At 40.3% G+C, this 26,964-nt stretch overlaps 1 protein-coding gene across 1 annotated transcript; it reads right to left on the bottom strand.

Moving 5' to 3' along the window:
- Positions 1-897: 897 nt before the first annotated feature.
- On the bottom strand, positions 898-26,415 carry LOC121287398 (vomeronasal type-2 receptor 1-like). Its single transcript, XM_041205242.1, has 7 exons — positions 26,312-26,415; positions 17,307-17,598; positions 15,081-15,683; positions 14,793-14,993; positions 9,792-10,019; positions 5,573-5,696; positions 898-1,892 (listed from the first exon to the last, which is right to left on the bottom strand). The coding sequence occupies exons 1-7, from the start codon at positions 26,413-26,415 to the stop codon at positions 898-900; spliced, it is 2,547 nt and encodes an 848-aa protein (XP_041061176.1).
- Positions 26,416-26,964: the final 549 nt, after the last annotated feature.

Below are 26,964 nucleotides of genomic sequence, written 5' to 3'. Positions count from 1 at the left end.
CAACAGGTACATTCCGCATTTCTGAAGATTGCCACTCCATTCCAACTTCCTTATCTTGCACTGGAACTCCAGTTTGGAAGCCCAGGTGAGAAATGTTAAGTTCCAGTGCAAGATAAGGAAACTGGAGTGGAGTGGCAATCCAAAGTGATTGCCATTCCTTGGAAGATTCGGCCCACAGTATCATATTTAAAGCTAGATATGCATTCAGCATGACACCTCAACCTTCATTTGGGACATGGCTGCAAGGTGACAAAAGGTAGCCTATTGGGGCCTTTATACACGGCATTGGTTTTACACTGGGAGTACAATTATCTAAATGAAAAATGGCAAAATCCCCACCCACGGTTACTTTTCATTGTGTTTTTTAATTCAGACATTAAAATCCACAATTATGTAGCTTGCTAGGCGTTGTCGTTAACATTCTTCATCAATCTTGCTGATTCTCTTTTAGTTTCTGATTTTATATGTGACAGTGACTGGGTGTGAAGATAAGAGCAGTGGACAAACCATGCCATCTAATCATATTTTAAAATAATTTTTAGAAATAGTACTTTGAGTTATTACACTTTTTAAACAAAATGGCTTTACTTCATTATTTTCTCAAACATAAATTGAGGTTATGGGTCCTGTAGTTGAAAGTACAAAATGACCTTATTTTGCTGCTTCAGGTTGTTACACTTTTATAGTTTTTCATACAGAGAATTGCTCAGGGGATAAGACAAGAACAGAGAAAAATACATTCTACAAATTCTGACATTAAAATAGAATCCAATAGCATTATATATGAATGATATACAATCTATAGCTTCCTTAAGTGCTTGAGGAATATAATAATGTATATTCAAGCAGAAAAACAATCCTAGCATCACTTACAGACCTTGTTTGTAAGCAAGTTTATTAACTGAGTGTAATTGTTGAACAGGCAGTGCTTATAGCTGAGTTCGTCAGTGACTGTGAAGTTGGTGGTGCACTCTTATCATTTGTAACAGTTTTGCCCTTAACTAATTCCTCTGTGTTCCTTTCTGGCTTCAATAAGATAATATAACATTTAGGAACAAAAAGACAAGCCAGCAAGCCAAAGCTGGATGCCAAAATGGCAAACATTTCAACAGCTACCATATATTTACCCCGAGTGCTTAAATAGGCTGGGATAAAAGAAATCCAAACAATAAAAAAGACAAGCAGGGCAAAGGTCATAAACTTGGCTTCATTAAAGTTATCAGGTAATTTCCGAGCAATGAAAGCAAAAACAAAGCAAATAGCAGCCAGTAATGCATCATATCCTAACACACAACACAGGAACACTACAGAGCCTTCATTGCATTCCATAATTATTTTGATATTTTGAGACTGTGTATTCTTGATAGGGTAAGGAGGGAGAATTAGTAACCAAGCTGTACAGAGACAAGCATGGCATAAGACAAGGATCAATGCAATAATTCTTTGCTGAAAAGGGCCTAAAAGTTTAGTTTCTGTGCCTTCAGGTGATTTTGCTTTGGTTGCTTTGGCTTTGAGCATCAGATTAACAGCCTTTGATAACATACATGAAAGGCAGGTAGCGAAGCTAACAGCAAGAAGAACCTGTCGTGTCATACAAGACCATGCTACTGGCAAGCCAACAAAGATGATTGCACTGAGAAAGCATATAACTAGTGAAAATAACAGCATAAAGCTCAGTCCACGATTATTAGCTTTGACAAGGGCAGTATTCTTTCGAACCATGTAAACCACAGCAATGGCTGCAGCAGTGCAGGCCCCAAATATCGATAGTGCTATTAATGTCATTCCCAAGGCATCATTATAACCAAGGTATTCAATCACTTTATGCACACATTCATCTCTGTTTTCATTGGACCAGTAATCTTCAGGGCACTGAATACATTCCCTCGAATCTGTCAAATAAACATCAAAATATTGTTATGCTGTTGATATATACATATGTACTATTTATTTTCACATTTAGACCTGTGATATACTGTTAATTCTACTTAAATAGCTCAAATGGCTATTACTTTTGGTAAATATACACAATCAACCAATCACTGTTGTAGCATTAACAGTTGATGTGCCGTGCTGCTTTTCTCTTAACTTTTAATCCAAGTAAATGAGCAACTCTTGTGGTGCAGTGAGTAATGTCACCCTGTCTCTGAGCCAGAAGCTCCAGGTTTGAGCACCTGCCCAGCACTCAAGGAAGATACCTTTGTAACGCAGCCAAACAGGTTGATTATCAACCTGCAAAGCCTTCTAACACACACTAATGGTAAGTGGTAAAAGGGGGAGAGATTCCTGGTCAGCATGTGATAGAAAAAAAATTGGAGTCTCTACCATCAATACCCAAAAGCTCCAGACTACAACATGACTGTAAAGTTCATCTTGCCATAGCAACTTAGCCTACAGGAATGAATTTTAACACACCACTACCGAATGAGAAACATTTATTTACTTAAGAAAGCTGTTCCCCTGCCCCCAGTCCAGGTCATTTTATTATAAGTCGAATAAATATCAAATAATTTTACTTTATTTGTAAAGGGTCTCATTTTTCACTCATAGGGCAGAATTAATGCCCTCCCCCTTGGCGAATTTGGGGGCAGGGGCCACTTAATCAGGCAGAAGGGCAGTGGTGGGGACCCCACCACTGCCTGGATTAAGTCTGTGGCAGGAAGGCCTGTGGAAGGTTTTCCCACCCCACACTAATAGAAGTCCTTAAGTGAGCAATTGCCCATTTAAGGGCCTCATCCCACCACCACTGTCATTCATCCAGCAGCGGGCAGAGGACTCACCATACAAGAAGCCTGAAAAGCAAACCCTGTCAGGGCTGCTTGCAGGCTCCTGATCAAGGGACCTGGCATTGAGAATGGGAGGCCCTCTGAGAGGCAGCCCTTGCCCTTGCTGCTGACCACCCTGTGACCACCTGTCATCATTCTTCACCTGTGCCTAGGTCCACTGGTGATCCTAGGCCTCGGGTGGGTGAAGAGCTGCTGGTCTTTGATCATGGGAAAGACCTGCTGCAAAGTGCCTAATTGGCACTTAATTTGACAGGTCTTCCCGAAAAGAGGTGACATGGGGCTCTACCCCCGTCACCTCCATCAAATATTACTCATACTAGCTGTCATTTTTGAAAAAGTGAGTACAATCCACTGATGATTTCTGTATCACCCTGGCCCTGGCCTGTGTTGGAGGTCCATCTGTGGTAGGCTAGCTGAAGATTCATTGGCTTAAAGCCTCACAGGTGTCTCTGCCTCCCTGGAGGATGCCCGGGTCAGCGTCTACCCCTTCTGCGTTCTCCAGTGCGTGCTCATCCTCGGACTCACTACTGGACTCATCGTGTGCAGCTGGAGCATCTGCGTCCATGTCTTCCTCCTCCACTGCGATCCCCCTTTCCAGCGCCAGTTTGTGGAGAGCACAGCAATCAACCACTATCAGCGACACATGATTTCGGGGGTATTGGAATGTGCCCCCTGAACGGTCCAGGCATCGGAAGCGCATCTTGAGAAGACCAATGGTTCTCTCTACCACAGCCCTTGTGGAGGCTCCTATTGTACTGCCGCTCAGCCTCTGTTCTTGGATGACAGAGGAGTGTCATGAGCCACCTTCTGAGGGGATAGCCCTTGTCACCCAGCAGCCATCCATCCAGCCAGGCTGGAGCACTGAAGAGCTTCGGCACCTAAGAGTGTCTAAGGATGTAGGCGTCATGAGAGCTGACAGGGTACCTTGCACAGACTTGCAGAATCTGCATCCTATGGTCATACACTATCTGCATGTTCATGCAGTGCAATCCCTTTCTGTTGACAAAGGCACCGGGCTCACCCGCTGGCACCTTGATGGCCACATGTGTGCAGTCTATTGCACCCTGGATGTGGGGGAACCCAGCAATCACTGCAAAGCCTCTGGCTCACTCTGTCTAGCTGGCCTCACCCCAGCAGTAGTGGATGAAAGTCAATGCGCGCCTGAACAGAGCGTCTGTCACCTGCTTGACACAAGTGTGGACAGCTGGTTGGGAGGCTCCACAAAGATCACCCACCAACCCCTGGAAAGAGCCAGAGGCATAGAAGTTGAGGGCAGCCGTGACTTTCAACACCACTGGCATGGGTTGGCACAGATCTCAGGGCCTATCATCTGACATATGGAGGTCACTGTCTCCCTTGAGAAACAGAGCTTCCTTCGGCACTGCACCTCAGACATATTGAAGTAGCTGCATCGCCGCCTGTAAACCCTGGCAGCAGGATAGTGGCGTCTTCTGCGACCCGCCTTGGACTTCCTGTTGGCCTGTGCCCCTTGTGCCTCTGCCTCTCCTCCCAAAGGTGGCTCCCCTGGAGGCTGAATGTGGACTCCTGGCCTCCTCCCCCTTCTGGCCCCCCTTTCTTCCTCAGAGGAGGTCCCTCCAGTGGAGAGCACAACCCTCATTCCCAGGCTAAGGGAAGGCTTCCTGAAACCAGCCCAAAAATGATGTTTATTCCAGAGTCCTGACCTGAAGCCTGTTACTCCTGTCCAAGCAGCTGTGAAGAGCTTTGAAGTTTTCCTGCTCACACAAGCAAGTAGCAGTAAGTTTAAGCATTAAATGTCTGACAAATAGCACCCGCGACCCCACTCACCCCCCTTATCCCACCCACGGATGAGGTTTATAAAAATGTGACCTACCTGCCTGCCCGTTGCGCCCGTGCGACGACCTGAAGATCGCACGGACCCTGAAAAATCGGCGTAAGTGGCCCATTAATTAATGGCAGGCGCGCATCGGAGATCATCATGTGCCCATAACCAGTTAATACTACACTGTAACTGGTTATGAAGCAGGTATTAGCAATTAAGCAAGAGGTTTTTACCTCAACCACCACCTATCCCCAATCCCCCAAAATGGAATTGTTCAGTATGGAAGCAGCTAAAATAACAGAAATATTACTAAAATACAAAGAACACAAAACAACACAAGAGACAGGAGCTATGAAATTCATTTAAATACCTAGTACTACAGAACTATGGATTATGTTTCTGTGTGTCACAAGATTGTCAATAGAAGCTTAATATAGTTATGTCATTGAGAATTTATTTTATTAATTGTTCATATTAATATTGAATTGATCAGTTATTCAGCTGAATCAACTATTAGGTTTGTGCTAATTGCTTTTAAGAGCACCTATTCCACTCTATACGTTCCATGCTCATCCTTGGGTATACAAAGACATCTTACTCAAATGCACAAATTGAACATTTTCTTTTAATGCTTTCATCGGATTCCCCCCAGCTAAGAATATAATACAGTTTTTTTTGTATGTGAAAGTACAATGTGAACTTTAGGGGTAATGTTAGAAAATTATCCTCATAATCAGCAGTCTTACCTACACATTAGGAATTTAGATGCATAATCCTCACAATGCCCATCCATTAATTATAAAATTGTGAGCTGAATGTCATAAAACTACCTATGTTACTGTATTAATAGAAATAATATATTTGTGTCTTGGCATTTTCTGTATTCTGCTAAATATGCTGTGTATTTATAAAAACCTGAGTGAATATTTAGCATAAATTTATTTTTAAAATGAGTGTTATTTCATATAAAAATTATTTAACTAACCTGTCTCATTAGTTATCTCGCCATCAGCACACAGAATGCAGTCAAAGCAGCAAACAGGTTCTCCTTGCCGAATTCCCTTTCTGGTGCCAGGCTGACAGCTCTTACTACATACAGAAAATGGAGGCTACCAAATGGAATATTGACACAAATTAAGTAGGAATTTCCAAAGAGCAATTTATACATAAAAGACCAAAACTGATATTTTTCTGGCCTAAGGGAAAATTACAAGTGTGAAGCTGTTATCTCAAAAACATAGCGTAATAAATCGCTTTATGAATGTTGTAGTACGTAAGTTGTGAAAACCTACTGCCAGGCTGATATCTTTTTGCATATAACAATTATAAACTGGGGAAATGCAGCAATACTTTTCATTATTGCGTAGATTGTGCACCATTATAAATAAAAATAATGAAATAATATGCAAATTTTCATGATAGTGTACAAAATGGAAAATATGCAGCTAAATATTTGCAAAGTGTAACCTGTTTATCATGATGTACATTATGATAGACCCAGTGCTTACGGAAACTGTCAGCAATCTCCTCAATATTGACAAAGACCATTATGGAAGAGATGTAGAAACAGAGAGAAAGATAAATATTTTAGTTGCTACAGTTTGAATTATCCAAGGGAAAGTGACACAATGTCATTGCACTTTAACCTAACCCTCCTGCCACAAATGAGAAAGTTATGTTAAAATTGTTTCAGTGCATTTACCATACTGGTCCCAGTTGGTGCCAATTTTAATCATGGAGTTCTTTTTAGGTAATTGAGGCATGTCCTGGAAGCAGGGGGCATCTAATAAAAACATGCAAATCGAGATCCTATGATGTAATTAAGATCCTGATGCATCTTTAACAGGAAAAATAAGTTCTATCTAGTGCTCGCTGAGTAAGACATGACAGCATTGGAATAGCATGCTGACTGGAAGCAGTATTTAAAGAGACACAGACTCTCATCATAGGGATCTGTATGCTGTTGTGACTTTTGGATTTTCAATGGATTTTTAACCTTGGAGATGGTTTGTTTTGATCTTTTTTGCCCTAAACATCTTGAATATGCAGTCACGGCTTATGATGGATGGCATTCCACCTTCATTGTTCTGCATGAAAGAAGAGATAGAGGAGCAACAGCAGCCACCTCAAGGAGCAGAAGAAGCAGCAAGTTGGCCTGTTAAAAGATAACAAGGAAAGTTGCTCATAGGAGGTCTTATCCAATTCAGAGGGTTTATAGACCAAGAACTATTTTCTTGGTTCTCCCTGAGGTGTGGTGAATGGAGAGTTTGTGCTTCACCAGCCAGGCTCCCACTGATCTATGAAGCCCCCTGAAATAATCTGCTGCCAGTTGGGCCAGATGACCATGTATTGCCAGTGGCTGTCAAAGACACCGCCGCCCTCAACTTTCTTGCTTCAAGCTCTTTCCAGGGGCATCTCTTGTATCTCCCAGCCCACAATGCACAACTGCTTTGGCAGGTGACCAATGTTTATTTTCCAGGGCCAACTAAAACATCAATGATTCTGTTGACATTAACAATCAAAATGGGAGCACTCGAGGATTTGCAGCTGTGGCTAGCTGCTCTCATATCCAGGGGTTACCAATTGCACTCAGGTAACATGACCAGGCACCAGAAAACGGAGCCAACAGCTTTCGTGAACTGTGATTACACCACAGAAGGATTGTGCACACCAGTGTCAGTTTCATTGGCAGTGATCACAATGCCTTTATCATGCAACAATCAACCACCTTCAAAAAATGTAAGATGATGGTTGTTAGAGGCCAAAGGCTATGGTCGTCCACTCCCAATCATATGGCTGGTGATACCCAGCTGCAATAGGGGAGATGGTGGCACAGTGGTAATTTCACTAGACCAGTAATGCTCTGAGGATATGGGTTCAAATTTCACCACATCAGCTGATGGAATTTTAAAAATTTAATTAATAAAATCTGGAATTGAAAACTAATCCCAGTAACAATGACCATGAAGCTATCATTGATTGTCGTAAAAACCTACCTGGTTCATTCATTAATGTCCTTTAGGAGGGAAATCTGCCATTCTTACTTAGTCTGGCCTACATGTGACTCCAGACCCACAGCAATGGTTGACTCTAACTGCCCTCTGAAATAGCCCACCAAGCCACTCAGCTCAAGGGCAATTAGGGATGCACAACAAATGCTGGCCTTTCCAGCAATGCCTACATCCCATGAAAGAATAAGGAAAAAAACATCATCTTATCAAAACAGCTCAAGTACAACCAGAGCTGTGGGACCATAGGAATACTATATAGAGCTCTTGGAGCAAAGCTTCAGGTGCTGAGATTGGTTTGGTGGCTCTCTAAGAGTATACCCCACACAAGTTTCCTGCATCATTATTTGTGGTGAATATTGCAACATGGCAATAGAGAGAGCATTGTATTTTAAGGAAGCAACAGCAATAACAGCCACATCTGATGAGGAAGAAGTGTATGAAGATAAGGAAGAAACAGAAGGAGGGCTAGCAGAAAACCTTAAGTCTGAAATGCCAAGGATCATTTGATAGCACAGTATTTCTGGTGTTCTGCTCATTTCCCTCCCCTGAAAACCTCTGTAAAATAAATCTCCTTATTACCTGCTTCACCACTCCCTTAATTATGCATTAAAGAACATTGTGCAATGACTTTTGACCTGAAAGCAGTATAGTAAGGAAAATTTGTAATTGCTTTAAAATTTCTGTGAAATCTTTTTTTGGTTTTAAGAATTTTGAAAAGGACTTTTACAAGTTTGCGTTAATTATAAAGGGATCAATTGTACCTTTCTTGGATAATAAGAAATACTGGTCCATGTGAGCTGGCAACCCTTGACCTGGAAGCAGTACAAATAGAAAGGAAATTGAGATACAGACGCCATGTGGCCAGACATGGAGAGCTACAAGCAGAGGAGCTGGAGGGTGAAGGCAATCAGCACAAAGAAGCAGACATAAAGAGAAAGCAGACAGAGCCAGAAAGAGGAACACAAAGAATTATTGTGAGATGAAGAAACAAATCATTCTCAGGGAAAGATCAGTTTTTCTGTTTTGCAGAAAAGGAAACAGGGCCTCTTAGAAAGAGGCCAAAAAATGTCTAAAACCTTCAAAGCTGCCTAAATAGCTTGGAGATACTAAAAAGGTGGGTATCCTCCCAGAAATTGCCAAACCAAGGTGTTATTGGTTGCACAGTTGAAAAGGAACTCTGGAAAACTACAGAGGGAGAGAGGGTTCGTAGAAGTGTGACTCGCTGACGATAATCATCCCCATGAAGCTCGGGGGTGAAAGCTGTTGTTGGACAGTACTCCTGAGCTCCCGTGTGTGAGTAAAGAACATAATGCCATACATGCTGAAGGAGAATGCTTGTGGTTGTGTAAGATGTATCTTTGTTGTATCGACTATTTAAAGTGAAATTTACCTTTATATTTGAAGTACCATTTGCTTGCTAATTCATTTGCAATCTGCATTGGTTATGATTCGTGTTAAAGTAAAAGCTACAAAAAGCAGATTCTTGTTGATAATTTCTTCATTTGGGGATCATTCAGTAAATTTGGTTATTTTGGCTTACGGTTCCCCATCGGGGTTGTAACAATTGAAACAACTCATCCAACTTTTATAGTATTGACAATGCAGATTCAGGAGCTACTATGGAAATATATAGCAGCCCAAAGTGCCAAATGTGATAACGGTGATTAATTTTAGTCTTGGCAAGCCTCCATCTGCTTGAGAGAAATAGAATGTCTCTTCTTGCCCTTGTCTCTTGCAATAGAACCTCCACCAGGGAAACATCAGAGAACATTGGGGCTTCCTCCTGACTCATTTGTCAGTTTGAATGATTAAAACAAGCATTGTCAACAAATTAAGTGCAACTCCCCCCATTTGTTGGAAATTATAGTCACAAAGTGGACAATCGGGTCAGATGTCTTGCAATCAAATGTTAATTTATGACAGTAGCCCTGTCCACTTGAAACCCATTCCAGGTTAACATTCAGCCCATTGTGTCACTTTTGACAATTAACACGCTGGATATTTGAATATTTGCCACTTCACTTAGACTTGAAATGCTATTACTCTGATTTCATGAACTGCTATTCAGGATCCAAAGATAATTAACAGTTACATTAATCCTCATTTGACTTGATTACTAAGCACAGATAATAATCACATTATATTAAATCATCTTCTGTTATAAATGAAACAGATGCTACATTAATTGCATACCGTAACCTGGTCATCATTCCAAATTATAGAATCATTATGGATGGTCATCTCTTGTCCTGGGGGTGCGGTCCCGTTGTAACTGCCTATTACCTTAAAAGAGATATACCCATCGGAGGTTCTCTGCCAGTTCATAATATCATACATTGCATCGATATCTCCATTTACATCAAAATATATTTCTTCCCCTAGAAGGCTCTTAAACCGAACATTTTTCAGGTAATACATAAGCTAGGAAGAACAAAAGAAAAATTAACAAGAAACAAGTATTGCTTGTGAATATAAAACAGCAACATAGAGATTTAACTTTGTTAGTTCAATAGATTAAATCAAACATCTATTTGTAAATTACATAGGGCCATATCTTGCTGCAAAAATAACAGCAAGGAAATGATGCACCCAGTTATTAATGCAGAAATCGGCCAAAAGTTCGGGGGATTTGATGATACCAATGAATTGTTGAATCCCCAGACTTACTAATAAATTCGTCACTCCCCTGCTTGCTTCAATCAAATAGCATCTCACCCTTAGCGTCTTTTTTATTTTAAAGTACTTGCTGGATTTGCACATTAATTACCATTTAAATGTGCAACAGGAAGTTAGAGATGATAGTTAATACCATTATAACGAGGCATTAATTGTTAATGCAATGCCAATTGACCTCTGGTCCAGAAAGGGAACAGTTTGAATGATCCAGTCTCATTGCTACACTATAGCAATTTCTTCCTAGAAATTTAATATAATTTTTCTTACTTTTCCTTTCCATCTCTCTGAATCAAGTCTTTCTTTCCCTCATTTTAGTTCTCTTTCTGTGCCTGGTCGGGATCTAATTCACCACCCTTTTCTGTCATTCCTCTGTTTCTTTCTCAATCCTTAAATCTCATTGGTTAAAGAGATGGATTGTCAATCCCAATGTTTACTAAGATCCCAGATGTCTGTTGACCTCACTATGCCAATATCAGCTTACACTTCCAGTACATTACAGTGCAAAAGATTTTGAGCTGAAGGGTACGGGAAAAAGTAACGTATGACACCAGCTACCTCACTCCAATATTTTTCTAATTCAATCGCGTATTATTGAATTCTGAAATTTGCTCAGTTGTTCACAACCCTTAAATTTGCACAAGTTGATTATGTTGACTGAAGATGTAGAGGTGCTTTTGCTTTTATCAATAGTAACATAACTCTCTAAGATTGTCATTTTTTATTTGTGAAGCTCAAAATGTCTTTCAGTACAAACCCATCTACCCTTTAGAATTGTCAAATTTGATTTGTAAAACTCAAAACGGAAACATTCACTTGTTCATTTAGCCACTTCTATTCATGGTGGCAGCTATTTTGGAACAATGCTGCAGTCAAACAACTTTTGATGTTTGATTGTAAATCCTTACAGTTTTTTTTGTCTGTTCATGTTTTCATCTCTATGGGTGACATCCTGTCCCATCAAGCATAGATTTCCTTTACGTCAGGTGCCCAAGAGTTAATTCCATTTAATTATGACATGAGTCATAATTCTATTTATCCCATGTCCAAGGTAAGTAGCAATGATATAATAGGGAGAAGATGTGTGTTGGACTGAAATCTTAAAGATTTCTCACTTATAAAGTGGTCTAACAAAATGTTGGATTTTCTACCAGCGAATATGAATAGGCAGAAAAGTCCTGGCAGTGTCTGATTACCACTGCCACTTTTAAACAGAGTAAAATCAAATGTGTGCTTGCACTGATATTTTGCAAACATATGAGAAAGCAATGAGAGCCAGCAAGATAATCTCACATACATGTTGGAATGTCACTGGATGTATAGCCATTTGTGAGGGAATTGAACTTAGAATATTGTATAAAGAGCACATTGCTAAAATAAAATTATGCTAAAATTCCAGACAGAAACAAAAATGTTTTTAAAAACTTATGTCAGTGCCTATTTTCAGTAATATGTTTCAATATTAATAACTATAAATAACGTGGTAATAACTACAAAGACAATAATTTCTTGCATAATGTTTCATCTTAAAATAGTTTCCAATATTTATAACTCGTCATAAATATTTCATTAGACCCTGCCCTAGTCCTGAACTTATACCTTTCTCTATTTTCTCTCCCGTCTTCCCTCATGCTCTCTTTGAGCTCATCTTCCATATAACGCACCACATGCTCTTTCCAGCCTATTCTCACTGAACTACCAACAATCCAATTTCCCTTCTTGGCTTCCAAGCTAGCTGATATTGTAATAGTCTCTCTCCTCAGGTTCTGTCCTGCTCTCCTTCAAATCTGCCATCATCACCACCACCCCTAAAAAAATCTTGACCCTTTGTTCATGCAAACAACAGTCCACCTTCAACCTCTCTTTTCTCTCCAAAGTCTTCCACATCTTCCAAATTCAGGCCCATCTTTCCGAAAATTGCATGTTTGAAACCCTCCAATCAGATTTCCACCCTGCCACAGTATTGCAATGGTTCTTAACAAAGTCACAATTACATCCTGTGACTGTGATAAACATAAACTATCCCTCCTTATCCTTCTTAACTTGTCTGCAGTCTTTGACACAGTTGATCACCCATCTTCCTCCAAAGTCTCTCCATCATCGTCTGGTGGGGTGGGACTGCACTTGCCTGGTTCCATTCTTTTCCATCTAATCCTAGCCAGAGAATCACTGCAATGGCTTCTCTTCCTGCTCCCACAATGTTACCTCTTGTATCCTGCAAGGATCTATCCTTGGCCTCCTTCTATTTCTCATCTACATGCTGCCCCTTGGCAACACCATTCAAGAACAACCAGCTCTATGGGGATGCCAGTAATTCAGAAACCCAGGCCAATGCTCTGGGAACATGGGTCCAAATCCCACGACGACAGCTGGTGGAATTTGAATTCAATTAATAAATCTGGAATATAAAGGTAGTCTCAGTGATGATGACCATGACAATCATCATCAATTGTTGTAAAAACACATCTGGGTCATTAATGTCCTTTAGGGAAGGAAATCTGCTATTACTAATTGGTTGGGTTTACCTGGTCTGGCCTACCTGTGAATCCAGAGACACAGCAATGTGGTTGACTCTACCAAGCCACTCAATACATGGGCAACTAGGGATGGGCGACAAATGGTGGCCTTGTCAGTGATGCCCACATCTCATGAAAGAATCATGAAGTTCTACCTCACCAACCTCGCTCAACCACTCCACTCTCTCTAAAAGGTTAGACTGCTTGTCCGACATCCAGTACTGAATGAGCAAAAATTTCCTCCCATTAAATATTGGGAATACCAATATTGGGAAGGTTATTATTCCCCGCCGCAAACTCCATGTCATAACCATGACTCTATTCCTCTCTCTGCAATTGGCTGAGGTTGAACCAGACTATTTGCAACTTTGCTCATATTTGACCCAGAAATGGGGTTCTGACCTCATATTCGCACCATCGCTAAGACTGCTTACTTCTACCTCGGTAGCATTATCCAATTCTATTGTATCAGCTGATCTGCTGCTGAAACCTTCATCTGTTTACTACCTCTAGATTTGACTATCCTAATGACCTCCTGGTCGACCTCCCATGTTTTACCCTTAGTAAACTTGAGGTCACCCAAAACTTTGTTGCCCCTGTCCTAACTTACACAAAGCTCCATTCACCCATCAATGCTGTGCTCACTAACTTACAGTGGCTCCCGGTTCAGCAGTGCCTTGACTTTAAAATTCTTATCCCCATTTTCAAACCCAAAATGTGGAATACTCTCCACTTGCCTGGATGAGTGCAGCTCCAACAACATTCAAGAAGTTCAACACCATCCAGGGCAAAGCAGCCTGCTTGATTGGCACCCTATCCACCACCTCTAATATCCAATCTCTCCACCACAGATGCAGAGTGGCAGCAGTGTGTACCATCTACAAGATGCAATGCAGCAACTCACCAAGGCTCCTTCGACAGCACCTTCCAGTGCCACAATCTCTATTACCTAGAAAGACAAGGGCAACAGATGCGTGGAAACCACCACCTGCAAATTCCCCTCCAAGTCACACACCATACTGACTTGGAATTATATTGCTGTTCTTTCACTGTCACCGGGTCAAATGCCTGGAACTCCCTCCCACAAAGCACTGTGGGTGTACCTACACCACATGGACTGCAGCTGTTCAAGAAGGCAGCTCACCACCACCTTCTCAAGGGCAATCAGGGATGGGCAACAAAAATGCTGGCCTAGCCAGCGACGCCCATGTCCTGTGAAAGAATAAAAAAGGTTGTATTTGCACAGTCTGTCAACGATGAAAACTAAGCTCTTTATTTAAAAGAGTCATTCCCTTATTCTGAGGAAATTTGTGAAGTTGCAGATCTGCAAAATCCCATCACCTTCTTCCTGGAAAACAGATAACACTGTGGCAGATTCTCAATTCTATTAGATCTACCAATTCTGCACCAAACCTCTATAGATCTCCAGCAAGCTCTCAATCGTGTTCTCAATGCACTGTTGTTAGACTTTTCAGTGTTCTTTCAGTTGGACCCCTGGGCTGTCAGACTCATTGCCTGAACAATGATTTCCAAAGAATCCCTTTCATAAACATGCTTATCTATAACTATTTTTAGAAAGTTTAATTAGTAAATGTGGTCAGTGATGCACTTATGACAAAATGTCCATGAGCACACCATGTCTACAAACCAAGTTTGATTTCTGTGACTTTTTAGAAAGACAATAATTCAGCATCATTCAATAATACTTATCAAATATTCCAAGACTCCTAAAAACAAGGACAACTTTGAAATTTGCTTCCATTTTACTATGGAGTGAAATGGCCTCCTTTGTATAATATTATTCTAAGATTAAACAGGGCAGGTTACATAACCTTTAGGAAGAGTGACATTTCAGCTCTTTCATTTTTCTTCAGTGTGAATGGATATTTTACTGGTGTGTGTATTGTTGAGTCACTGAAAAGCAGCACATAATTACAAACTAGAAACCAATTAAAATAAATAAATTCCTTGAAGAGCTATACAATGTAAAGCACTGAAAACATACCTGCCATGGCTGAAAATTTGTGATGTTTGCACATGATCCATTAACAAATGGACCCTCTCCTGTCTTACAGGTGTGCATATTGTGCAATGCATTTGCCACAGTGTATACAGATTTGTACACGCTGTACGTCAGCCTCAGTTGGGATATATCAGTATATGTATTGTCGATTTCATCAAAATCCTCCTTTCCTGTACAAAACCTCTGAGAAAGAGGAGGAATATTATGGATTCTATTCTTTACATCTGTTCTGTTATACTCAGCCGTTTTAACATTAAGTATTCTACTGACAGCCACACCATGCTCTGGCCACATGCAATCAAAGGCTCTCTCCCAGAACTCAGTTATCAGTTTTTCTCCAGAATTTCTTGGATCTAATTGAATGAGATGATTGTGTAGACCACGGATATCAGCTCGTTGAATTGCCAATCCAATAGTTCCACCTAAAAGTGAGGAATACTCTGGTTTGGAAATCAGTGCAGAGTTAATCCAAGCCTCACTTGCTATCCATGTTCTGCCAGAAATATTGCGTTGCATGACTTCTTCCATTAAATAGCTCAGGTCAATATCAGCAGAGAAGACTGCAATGATTTGGGCAGTTGATTGCTCAATTGTGTCCACGATTCGAACTATTTTCTCTCTTGCATAAACTTTGGGGATAGTCTCAGAAAAAGAGATGCATACTCCAACCTTTTCTACCTCTTCTTTGAAGTTTTTAATTCCATATTTCCCATAGTCATCATCCGATGCAATTGTGCCCACCCATGTCCATCCAAAGTGTACGACAAGTTTTGCCATTGCTCTAGACTGAAAAATATCACTTGGTATGGTTCGGATAAAGGATGGAAACTGAAATTTATCACTGAGGACTGAGCAAGAGGCTGAGTAATCCACCTGCAAAACAGTAGTCAAAGAAATTATGCAAAACATTCAGGCAAAAACAATACAATATCTCAATAACAACATGTGCAAGTTACTGTTTTCCCCTTACAGTTTTTGAAAACCTTTGTTATGAGTATTGCTGAAAAAAAGAGACATGCTGTCAAAGCTTTTCATCTTGAACTCATCAGTTCAGATGCAAAATTCCTTTTGCCTGCAGAGGACAGGTCCCTGTGTATAAATATATGTAGCTACTGGCAAATGTAAGTGAGATATATTGTGCCTTTTTTGAACTAAACAAAAGTGTGGGGGACAACAGCTCTCTGGTTCATTCTCCATGGCAACCCTCAACCAATCAGAGCCAACTTGCCAACCACCCAGCACCCTTTTCTCATGCAGCATAAATTGTTGCTCCCTTTGAGATTTGGCATTCTTGCATCCGTTCTGATGGGTGCAAGATGAAAAGCTTTAACAACATGTCTCTTTTTACAGCAATACTTAAGTTCTATACTACAAGCAACTTTTGTTACGCTATTTTATTTCCTAAGCTTCCCTTTATATCGGCATGGATTACCTCCCAACTAAAGACAAGGGTGTTTTATGCACTATGCTAACATTCCCAATCCTTCGCTATATTACTCTTGGTCTAGTCATCTATTGATTCAGCCTTGGATTTCACTCTGTTCAGCATTAATTACAAAGTCAATAGGTGATTGTGCATGTGCGAACAATCATAGGCAGGAATCCATATCCTCACACTCCACCACACAACATGTTGGCAAAATAATGTATTGTACCACTTCTATTGTACATTTCACATTCTGCCATCAGAATACGTTTTCTGGCAATTTCTGTCCTGGACATCATACAGCCATTACTTATTTTTAATTCCTGTTCCAAAAGGTAGTCAATGCCAAACATAAGGCTGTTCATTTATTACAAAAAGGGACAAAATAAAATCAGGAAATGATCAGTATGATTTTATTTGAATAAGAAAGGTCTTTGTCCTTCAACTTTGGAATTGTGTTTGGAAAAGCTAAATTAAAGGCAAGAATAAATTAATTTTCAAATCTAACTAAAATGTACATTTTGTATGAATTTATCCATTCTTCATATTTCAGATTCAAGTTACTCTATTGTTAAAGCAGACAGAACATCAAATATGATTTTAATATTCCTTTTCATGTGATGTGAACTCCAGATCTGAGTCAGGGCGATAGGAGTTTCAGTGGTTTCTGCAAAAAGAATAATGAATTTCTATCCAAAGATACACAAGTTTTATCACTTTAATGCAAATTATCTGAATATGACAAAGTGCAATTATGGCTTAATCCGCTTGAACTGATCGAGTTTGACATAGCTTGGAATACCGTTCACACTTGAAACACAACTTTGTTCCAAAGGCAACCTTCAATAAGATGTGTAGCAATTTCATACAAACTATTGAACAAGTTATGTCACTCAATTTTACTATTTAGTATGTTAAAACTTTACGCTATGAAATACTTTACAAACATAAATACACCAGATGGATAATTTGTCACACGAATACAGTATCCCCAGCTTAGTGCTCACATTTTTAACGAGGTTCTTATAAAAACATAGATCCTATCACCATTGCAGTTCCCATTCTGTTACCTGAGGAAAGTAATACAGTCCTAGGATTCTGGCAGTTGCAATAGAGAGAGCTGATCCACCAGATCCAATGAGCACCGCCAAAGGAGCTCCACTGCCACACCGGTAGTTGGGTACAGCTTCATCTTGCCCAGTCAGGTAAGTCAATGTTCCTTCAACAGCTTTGGAAATGGTAAAACAAGAGTCATAGATTGTGTACCCAAGCAGTATATCTGGTAGAATTGAATCATTCTGATTGATTTCATTAATCGCATGGATCATTGTTCTGGCCCAACGGAAAGCTCTGAAATTGAATCTGTTCAGCAAATCAATGAGAGGTTAGGAGAAAGTTCCATCTCACAATTACAAAGCCACATATTACGCAGAGAAAATATATTTATCAAAGACACATACAAACTCTAACAGTAAGGATTAGGAGAATTTATGACAGAAACCAATAATAACTTGGATTTATAGAACAACTTCAACATAGTAAAACATCTCAAGATGTTTAATAGGAGTGTTATCAAACAAAATTTGACACCGAGCCACATAAGAGAGTATTACGGCAGATGACCATAAACTTTGTCAAAGATGGAAGTTTCAGTAAGGCTTAAATGAAGAAAGAGAGGTAGAAAGAAGGAGAGGATGTAGGAGGGAATCTCAGAATTTAAGGCCTAGGCACTAATGATGGACAGATTAAAATCAGGGATAAGCAAGAAGCCAGATTGGGAGGAGCAAGATACCTTGGAGGGGTGTGTGGCTGGAGGAGGTTACAAAGATAGGGAGGTGCAAGGCCATGGAGGGATTCGAAAACAAGGATGAAAATTTTAAAATCAAGGTATTGCTTAACCAGGAGCCAATGTAGGTCAGCAAGCACAGGAGTGACAGGTGAATGGGACTTGGTGCAAGTTAGGACACAACAGCAGAGTTTTGGATTACCTCAAGTTTATGAGGGTGGAATCATCAATTCTCGAGATAACAAAGCTAAAGATGAGGGTTTCAGTAGCTAATGAGCTGAGGCATCATTTAATAATGCAGCAAAACATTGTCCCTACCCATTTGTCCTAAAAGCATGTCTTCTATGCTCAAAGTATTACTTTCACTATAACTTGTGACTTAAATAATAGCTATGGTGCTGTAACAGCACTATTTAACGTGACAATTTTCCTGCTTCAGTGCTATAATTCATTCAAATAGTTTCACATTTAAGTAAATGCTTTTGTAACAGCAAGAGTTTTATTTTTATTTAAAAACAAAAAACTGCGGATGCTGGAAATCCAAAACAAAAACAGAATTACCTGGAAAAGCAGGTCTGGCAGCATCGGCGGAGAAGAAAAGAGTTGACGTTTCGAGTCCTCATGACCCTTCAACAGAACTGATTGAATATTAGAAGAGGGGTGAAATATAAGCTGGTTTAAGGTCGGGGGGGTTGGGGGGGGGGGGTGGTGTGGTGGGGGATGGGGGGGTGTGTGGTGGGGGGTGGGGGGAGAGAAGTGGGGGGAGTGGTGGTGTGGTTGTAGGGACAAGCAAGCAGTGATAGGAGCAGATAATCAAAAGATGTCACAGACAAAGGAAAAAAGAAGGGTTGAAGATAGTGATATTATCTAAACAAATGTGCTAATTAAGAATGGATGGCAGGGCACTCAAGGTACAGCTCTAGTGGGGGTGGGGTGGAAAGACTAGCAGGGCATACAAGATTTAAAAATAATGGAAATAGGTAGGAAAAGAAAAATCTATATAAATTATTGGAAAAAACAAAAGGAAGGGGGAAGAAATGGAAAGGGGTTGGGGATGGAGGAGGAAGTTCAAGATCTAAAGTTGTTGAATTCAATATTCAGTCCGGAAGACTGTAAAGTGCCTAGTCGGAAGATGAGGTGCTGTTCCTCTAGTTTGCGTTGGGCTTCACTGGAACAATGCAGCAAGCCAAGGGCAGACATGTGGGCAAGAGAGCAGGGTGGAGTGTTAAAATGGCAAGCGACAGGGAGGTTTAGGTCTTTCTTGCGGACAGACCGCAGGTGTTCTGCAAAGCAGTCACCCAGTTTACGTTTGGTCTCTCCAATGTAGAGGAGACTGCATTGGGAGTATTTTTATTTATCTGCTTTCACCATATGGACAATGCTGGCAAGAATACATTTATTACCCATGCCTACTTGCAATAAAATGGTGGTGCTTTTCATAGGGCATTAAGGATAAACCGCTTAGTGCAGGCTGGAGTTAAATGTAGACCAGACTAAGCAAAGATGGCATGTTTCCAACCATAAGACATATTAGTGAACTAGCTGCTTTTTTTAAAAAAAAGCAATCCAGTAATGTTCATGGTCATTTTCTGGAACTGGCCACAAATGGTCAGATTTACTGAAATAAAAAGTTAACCATTTTCCATTCTGAGATTCTAACTCCCAATCTGTGGGCTGCTAATCCAGGTTCAGAACCATTAAGTAATATACCTAGTCAATGACAATGACAACAAACAACAACTGACAACCAAAAAGCACTTTAAGAATACAACATTTCTCCAAGATATTTCACTGAGGACGGAAGAAACAAATAAATAGATAATGGAATGGAGAGAGAAATTTGAAGCAGTGACTGAAAACATGGTGAAAAAAGGTGAGTTTTGAGAAGTTTTAAAAGATGAAGGCACAAGGAGGAGAGAGTTAGGGAGGAGTTCCAGAGAGTAGTACTTAAAGCATTTACAAGACTTCAAAAGAGCTGAAAGGTTACAAACTTGAATTGAAGCTCAGGGAGTGTGAGGAAGTGGTCGGAAAAACTTCATGACTGAAGGATTACAGGACAAATGGAGGCACACCTAGAAGACCAGTTGACACTAGAACCAAGCTGTAGCAACCCATGTCTCCAGATACTGAAAACCCAATGACAAAGAAGAATTGGCTGTACAAGTTTCAGATCAGCATAGATCCTGTGTCATTAGCTCCATGGGCACCAGTAAACAACCTACACTACAGGGGACATCAGATAGTCAAAGTTATTACTACCTTCAACGTTTCTGTCCCTGTTTCCTTCCAGCTAGCTCACAGATTTGTACTGTTAACTAATGCGATACGCATACATGTATCAAATGTATAACTGGTACATTAGCCAAAGTTTTTGGTTAGTGCTGCCAAAATGCTCAACTCTTCTCCTACTGAATACCAACACCCATCATGGCACACCTGCCCAAGATCATTGCATTGCTACATTTTCAAAATTAAAGGAATGGTTGTGGGCAGTCATGTGGACATTCAGGCAATGGGTTACTGCTCCACATCTGCCACAACCACTTGGTCCTCCTCGCCTATGAATGATGAATCAGCTGAAGCTGCCACCTCAAACCAACTACAGCCTCTGCAGTGTATATAGATGAGGTTGCAAACATTCGCGAGAGAAATGTAAGGCGCTGTCATTCCAGGCCATTGGCAATCCTGGCAGGATGCTCCTCCAGGCCTACAATAATAGAAAAAGAACAAATGTTACCTCCAAAATATACCTTCAAACATATCAGAATGGTATCATGGATGAGGAACCTCAAATATGTGGCAAGACTAGAGAGGCTTAAATTGTTCTCTTTAGTATAGAGTAGGTTAAAGGACAAATATACGTCCAATTTACACCATATTATGGGTGTAACTAAGGGATCATGCATTTAGGTTCTGATACAATTATTTTATATATAAAGCCCTTTGGAGATGTCAATGTGTCACAATATTTCCTACTGTAAGTCATATCTATACGTGTACCTTGCTGAAGTATAATTAAGCATGCTAAGTATTGAAAGAGCTGTAAGGACTCTGTAACAAGGTTGCTTTGAAACATTCAGACTTCTTAAGTGGTATATTAAATTATCTTACTGTGGCAGCTTCAATAAAATAACATTTCCTTCTGCAACTGTTCCCAGGTCCTAAAGGACTGTGCACAGTATTGACCTTGGCGTTTCCTTTTTTCCTGGAACGTGGCATTAATATCTTCTGCACAGTGTTCTAAAATGGCAAACAGGGAACCCTGCTCACCTGCACCTCACGCAGAGCCCTCTATCTCACCAATTATCAAACAGGGGTGTTGAATGCTGTACACTAATTGCTCATAGCCTTGCTCATTTCTGGCATCCAGATTTGCTTTGCAATCCACTATTTTTTGCCAGCCAATTTTTATGCCCTATACAACATTTGGAAAAGCTAATAACTGGCCGCATTGCTTTAAATCCAGTGTTAGGCTATTACAAGCTGATGGCTTGCCAGAGTTCCCTCCATCAGTCACCTTTGGCAATGCCGCCAGCACCAGCCCCAGTTCAGGCACAGAATTTGTTTCAAATGCTAAATTAGGGATGATCTTGGGAGACTCAAGGGAGTCAGTCATTCCTAATTTGCTTACATGAAAATGTTATGGAACTTCAATCCAATTGCCTCAGCTCCAGGATCAAAAAATCTGTCAATGGTCAACCCCTAAAAGGAGAATATGACATGATACAGGGAAACAAGATTGATATGGATTGTTTCAGCTGCAGATCAAGCACTGGCATAGGCCTCAATGTCCTCATTTAGTGCTGTCATTTTATAATTTTATGGAAGAATATAAAAAAGTTTTCCTATAACACACATTCTCTCCTATGCCTGCTCTTGAACTAACTACGAGAAGGTGTACAAGGATACCTTTCCTTCCACTGTTGAATCTCATGGGCAAAATGGAGCATCTGTTTGTATCAAGTGATGCAAGTATAGATCTGTATCCCATTGATACAGGGCTTATTTCTCAAGAAGTGAGGAACTTGGTGGAGGATTTTCATATTATAAAAGAGTTTGCTAGGGTAATATAGTGAAGATACATCCACTACGGGGCAGACAAAAACAAGGGGCCATAAATATAAGCCAGTCACTAATAAGTCCAATAAAAAATTCAGGAGAAATTTTTTTTTAACTCATTAAGCGATTAAAATGTAGATCGCACTGCCACAGGGAGTAATTGAGATGAATGGGCATAGGTACAATGGATAAATATATGAGGGAGAAAGGAGTAGAGTTTTGGGAGGGTTAGATGATGAGGATTGGAAGAAAACTCATGAGGAGCATTAACAATAGCATGGACCAGGTGGACTAAATGCCCTGTTTCTTTCCTGTAATCCTATGTAATTATTCTGTGCCATAGTGTAGTGGTGTACCAATGCACTGCATTATCTTTTAAATCATAACATTTAAAGCCAGTATGGGTTAATAATGTTTACAACCCAAATTAAATGACTTGTTATATTTCTTGTATTATTTTATGAACCTAGGTTATGCCTCCTCTGTTCTCTTATGAAGATACATGTCAATTTTCTGAGTCTCCCACAGTGCAGAAAACAAAAGCCCAATTTTTGCAGTAATGATGACATTGAAACCTTCAGTATTTGTTGTCATTACTCCTGTGAAACTGACAACAATTTCTAGAGTTCAGACATGTGCAGTTAAATGTGGAAGTACAAAAGTTGCTTTCAGTGATTCTGCACTTCTCCATAAGATGCACTGTTGAAGTCTCTACAGGCTGCAATCAGTTAGAAATCAGTGAACTGAAGATAACTTCTCTTTTAAACCGTGATATCACTGTTAAAGATCCCTGAAAAGGTTACACTGTGTTAATAATTCTTCACAGAATACTGAGTCATACCTATTGCTAATTGACTTCTCTGGCCCTGGGAAACAAATTATATATTTGTGTAATGTTAGTGTTTCTCATTTGATAAAAATCCAATTTATCTATAAGATGCACTGGAGCAACTCACCAAGGCTGCTTCAATAGTACCTTACAAACCTGTAACCTCTACTACCTAAAATGACAACACCAGCAAACGTATAGGAACACCACCATTTGCAAATTCCCTTCCATCCTGGTTTGAAACTATACCACCATTCCTTCACTGTTGCTGATCAAAAACCTGGAATTCCCTCTCTAAAAGTACTGTGGGTGTACCTACACTACATGGACTGTTCAAGAAAATGGTTCACCAATGCCTGCTTTAGGACAGCTAGAAATGAGCAAGAAATGCTTGCCTTGCCAACGAGGTTCACATCCACGAACAAATAATGGAAAAAGTTGCTCTCTGTAAAAATTAAAAGGAAGTGGCTGATAATCAATACGTTTTACTTCCTGGTTTCCTCTCTGTGAGAATGTGATTGGCTTCTTTCCCTGCTTGATGACATCACTGTTGCTGGGGCTTGGAGATTCCAGTTGGCCCCAGGTTTAAATTAAATCTGAAAGGGGAAATCCAGAGCTCACCAAATCTTTGTGGACAGCTTTCTTCGAGGTCAGTGGAAAGCACCATCACTCACCGCCACCCGCAAAATCTAGGCCACTACTGTGTGTGTTTATTTCTCAACCTTTGAACATCTGCAATTTCTCTTGGCCATTTGGGATCAGCCTAACTTTTCCTCCAGTTATTACCTGAAATCGAATAACTTACAGAGCTCCTGATTCGCTTTTACACAGATGATGCATTATGAAGATAAAAACAAAAAAACTGCGGATGCTGGAAATCCAAAACAAAAACAAAAACATAATTACCTGGAAAAACTCAGCAGGTCTGGCAGCATCGGCGGAGAAGAAAAGAGTTGACGTTTCGAGTCCTCATGACCCTTCGACAGAACTTGAGTTTGAGTCCAAGAAAGAGTTGAAATATAAGCTGGTTTAAGGTGTGTGTGTGGGGGGCGGAGAGAGAGAGAGAGAGAGGTGGAGTGGGGGTGTGGTTGTAGGGACAAACAAGCAGTGATAGAAGCAGATCATCAAAAGATGTCAACAACAATAATACAAAAGAACACATAGGTGTTGAAGTTAAAGTTGGTGATATTATCTAAACGAATGTGCTAATTAAGAATGGATGGTAGGGCACTCAAGGTATAGCTCTAGTGGGGGTGGGGAGAGCATAAAAGATGTTAAAAATAAATAAATAAATAAATAAATAAATTTTCTTTTTCTCTTTTTATAATGGAAATAGGTCGGAAAAGGAAAATCTATATAATTTATTGGGGAAAAAAGAGAAAAGGAAGGGGGAAACAGAAAGGGGGTGGGGATGGGGGAGGGAGCTCACGACCTAAAGTTGTTGAATCCAATATTCAGTCCGGATGGCTGTAAAGTGCCTAGTCGGAAGATGAGGTGTTGTTCCTCCAGTTTGCATTGGGCTTCACTGGAACAATGCAGCAAGCCAAGGACAGACATGTGGGCAAGAGAGCAGGGTGGAGTGTTAAAATGGCAAGCGACAGGGAGGTTTGGGTCATTCTTGCGGACAGACCGCAGGTGTTCTGCAAAGCCGTCGCCCAGTTTACGTTTGGTCTCTCCAATGTAGTGGTCTCCTCTACATTGGAGAGACCAAACGTAAACTGGGCGACCGCTTTGCAGAACACCTGCGGTCTGTCTGCAAGAAAGACCCAAACCTCCCTGTCGCTTGCCATTTTAACACTCCACCCTGCTCTCTTGCCCACATGTCTGTCCTTGGCTTGCTGCATTGTTCCAGTGAAGCCCAACGCAAACTGAAGGAACAACACCTCATCTTCCGACTAGGCACTTTACAGCCATCCGGACTGAATATTGGATTCAACAACTTTAGGTCGTGAGCTCCCTCCCCCATCCCCACCCCCTTTCTGTTTTCCCCTTCCTTTTCTCTTTTTTCCCAATAAATTATATAGATTTTCCTTTTCCCACCTATTTCCATTATAAAAAGAGAAAAAGAAAAAAAAAATATTTATTTATTTTAATTTTTTTTTACATCTTTTATGCTCTCCCCACCCCCACTAGAGCTATACCTTGAGTGCCCTACCATCCATTCTTAATTAGCACATTCGTTTAGATAATATCACCAACTTTAACTTTAACACCTATCTGTTCTTTTGTATTATTGTTGTTGACATCTTTTGATGATCTGCTTCTATCACTGCTTGTTTGTCCCTACAACCACACCCCCCTCCACCTCTCTCTCTCCACCCCCACACACACACCTTAAACCAGCTTATATTTCAACTCTTTCTTGGACTCGAACTCAAGTTCTGTCGAAGGGTCATGAGGACTCGAAACGTCAACTCTTTTCTTCTCCGCCGATGCTGCCAGACCTGCTGAGTTTTTCCAAGTAATTCTGTTTTTGTTTTTGTTTTGTGATGCATTATGAAGTTGGACGCTTTTGATTGGAGACGCAATCGCCCCACCCACTGAATGACTGAAATGTCACTCAAACGAAGGCGGACAAGTGATCAAAAATCCTCAAGGAAGTATTTACCTTCTTGTCAATACTGCAAATACTTGATAGTGCATTGTCAACGCCGATTTGACTACAGTAGGTTTTTAGCTCCGCAACCAATTATAAAATCCATAAGTTCCATCTAAGTCAAAAACAGAATTACCTGGAAAAACTCAGCAGATCTGGCAGCATCGGCGGAGAAGAAAAGAGTTGACGTTTCGAGTCCTCATGACCCTTCAGCAGAAATGAGTGAATCTTAGGAAGGGAGTGGTGATTTTGACTATCTTTTCGTTGAAAATTTAAATTAGCTCGTGTTAAAATGCATTGGCTTGACTTTTGATTTGAACGGTGTTTCATTGAAATGCCACTTTGGTTTCTTATATCATCTGATGATGAATAGTAACTAAATCTCAAATGCAAACGTTCACATGATGACCCCCCGTGAAAACAATAGCTCCAACAACAGCCTCAGTACCACACCGTTCACCTGAAATCACAACTAGACCAGGAACCGTCTCCAGTCCCGAGGATTCATTGGCTTTCCACATTCCACTGAACGTGTGCTTTATATACCCGTAGCATAAGCCACACATTGCACCTTAGAATTAAACAATTCAGTAAAGAAGCAACTCACCTCATGAAGCAAGGAATTTAATTGGATAGCTTTTTGCTGTCATGAAGTTCTGATCAAAAGAGTTGTAAACAACTAGAAACTAGCTGCTCCAAAATGTGATTATTTTAGACAAGCATTCACTATGGAATTACGCCGAGTTTCTATAACCGACAATAACTTGACAACAATGTATTTACAATTTGAGATCATAACTCTTACCCCTCACATCCCGAAGACTGCGGCGATGTGCTGGACGATGAATTTGAGGACACGACTCTGTAATGAATCGGAAACATTCCTCCAACTATCACATCTCCTGGCATTTTAAAACTATTTAAATTAAATTTTCCTTTCAGCTTGCACGTAGATTTTCCATAGACGGCCACGGAAATTGTTAAGCATATCAAAAAACGTAAACAATTTCTCGGCTCCATGTCAGGATTTGTAGGACATAAGAAAAAACTCGAATGTCAGTAAGTCCCCAGCTTTTATGGGTTTCTGGGACACTAACTCTAACCTCATTGGTTAAAACAGTGAAATGGGCAAAAGAAAAGCCCTGGTGCTGTCCCAGTGGGACACGAATGTAGTTATGGAGCAGAGTTAGATGTATCTTTGGTCTTGGCTGCTCATTTCGGAAATCTTTGACAAAGCGTCTTTGGCAAATGTTACAAACAGAAAAAGTTAATTAAAATTACATTTCCAAATAGATTTTGTTTCCAAAAGTTGCAAAAAGCGCATAATATTGAAATCAATGCCCAATAATGTTTCATACTTTGTTTGGATTATTTAGCTCTTTAACTTTGTTTATGGACCAAGGATCCACTGATGAATACGGACTCAGACGCTACACACTAAGAAACGACCACCGATCA

The sequence above is a fragment of the Carcharodon carcharias genome, chromosome 2 (genome assembly GCF_017639515.1).
Source record: "Carcharodon carcharias isolate sCarCar2 chromosome 2, sCarCar2.pri, whole genome shotgun sequence".
In the NCBI taxonomy this organism is placed as follows: Eukaryota; Metazoa; Chordata; class Chondrichthyes; order Lamniformes; family Lamnidae; genus Carcharodon; species Carcharodon carcharias.
The sequence above is the reverse complement of the archived record's forward strand: the minus strand, read 5'-3'. Positions and strand labels throughout refer to the sequence as shown.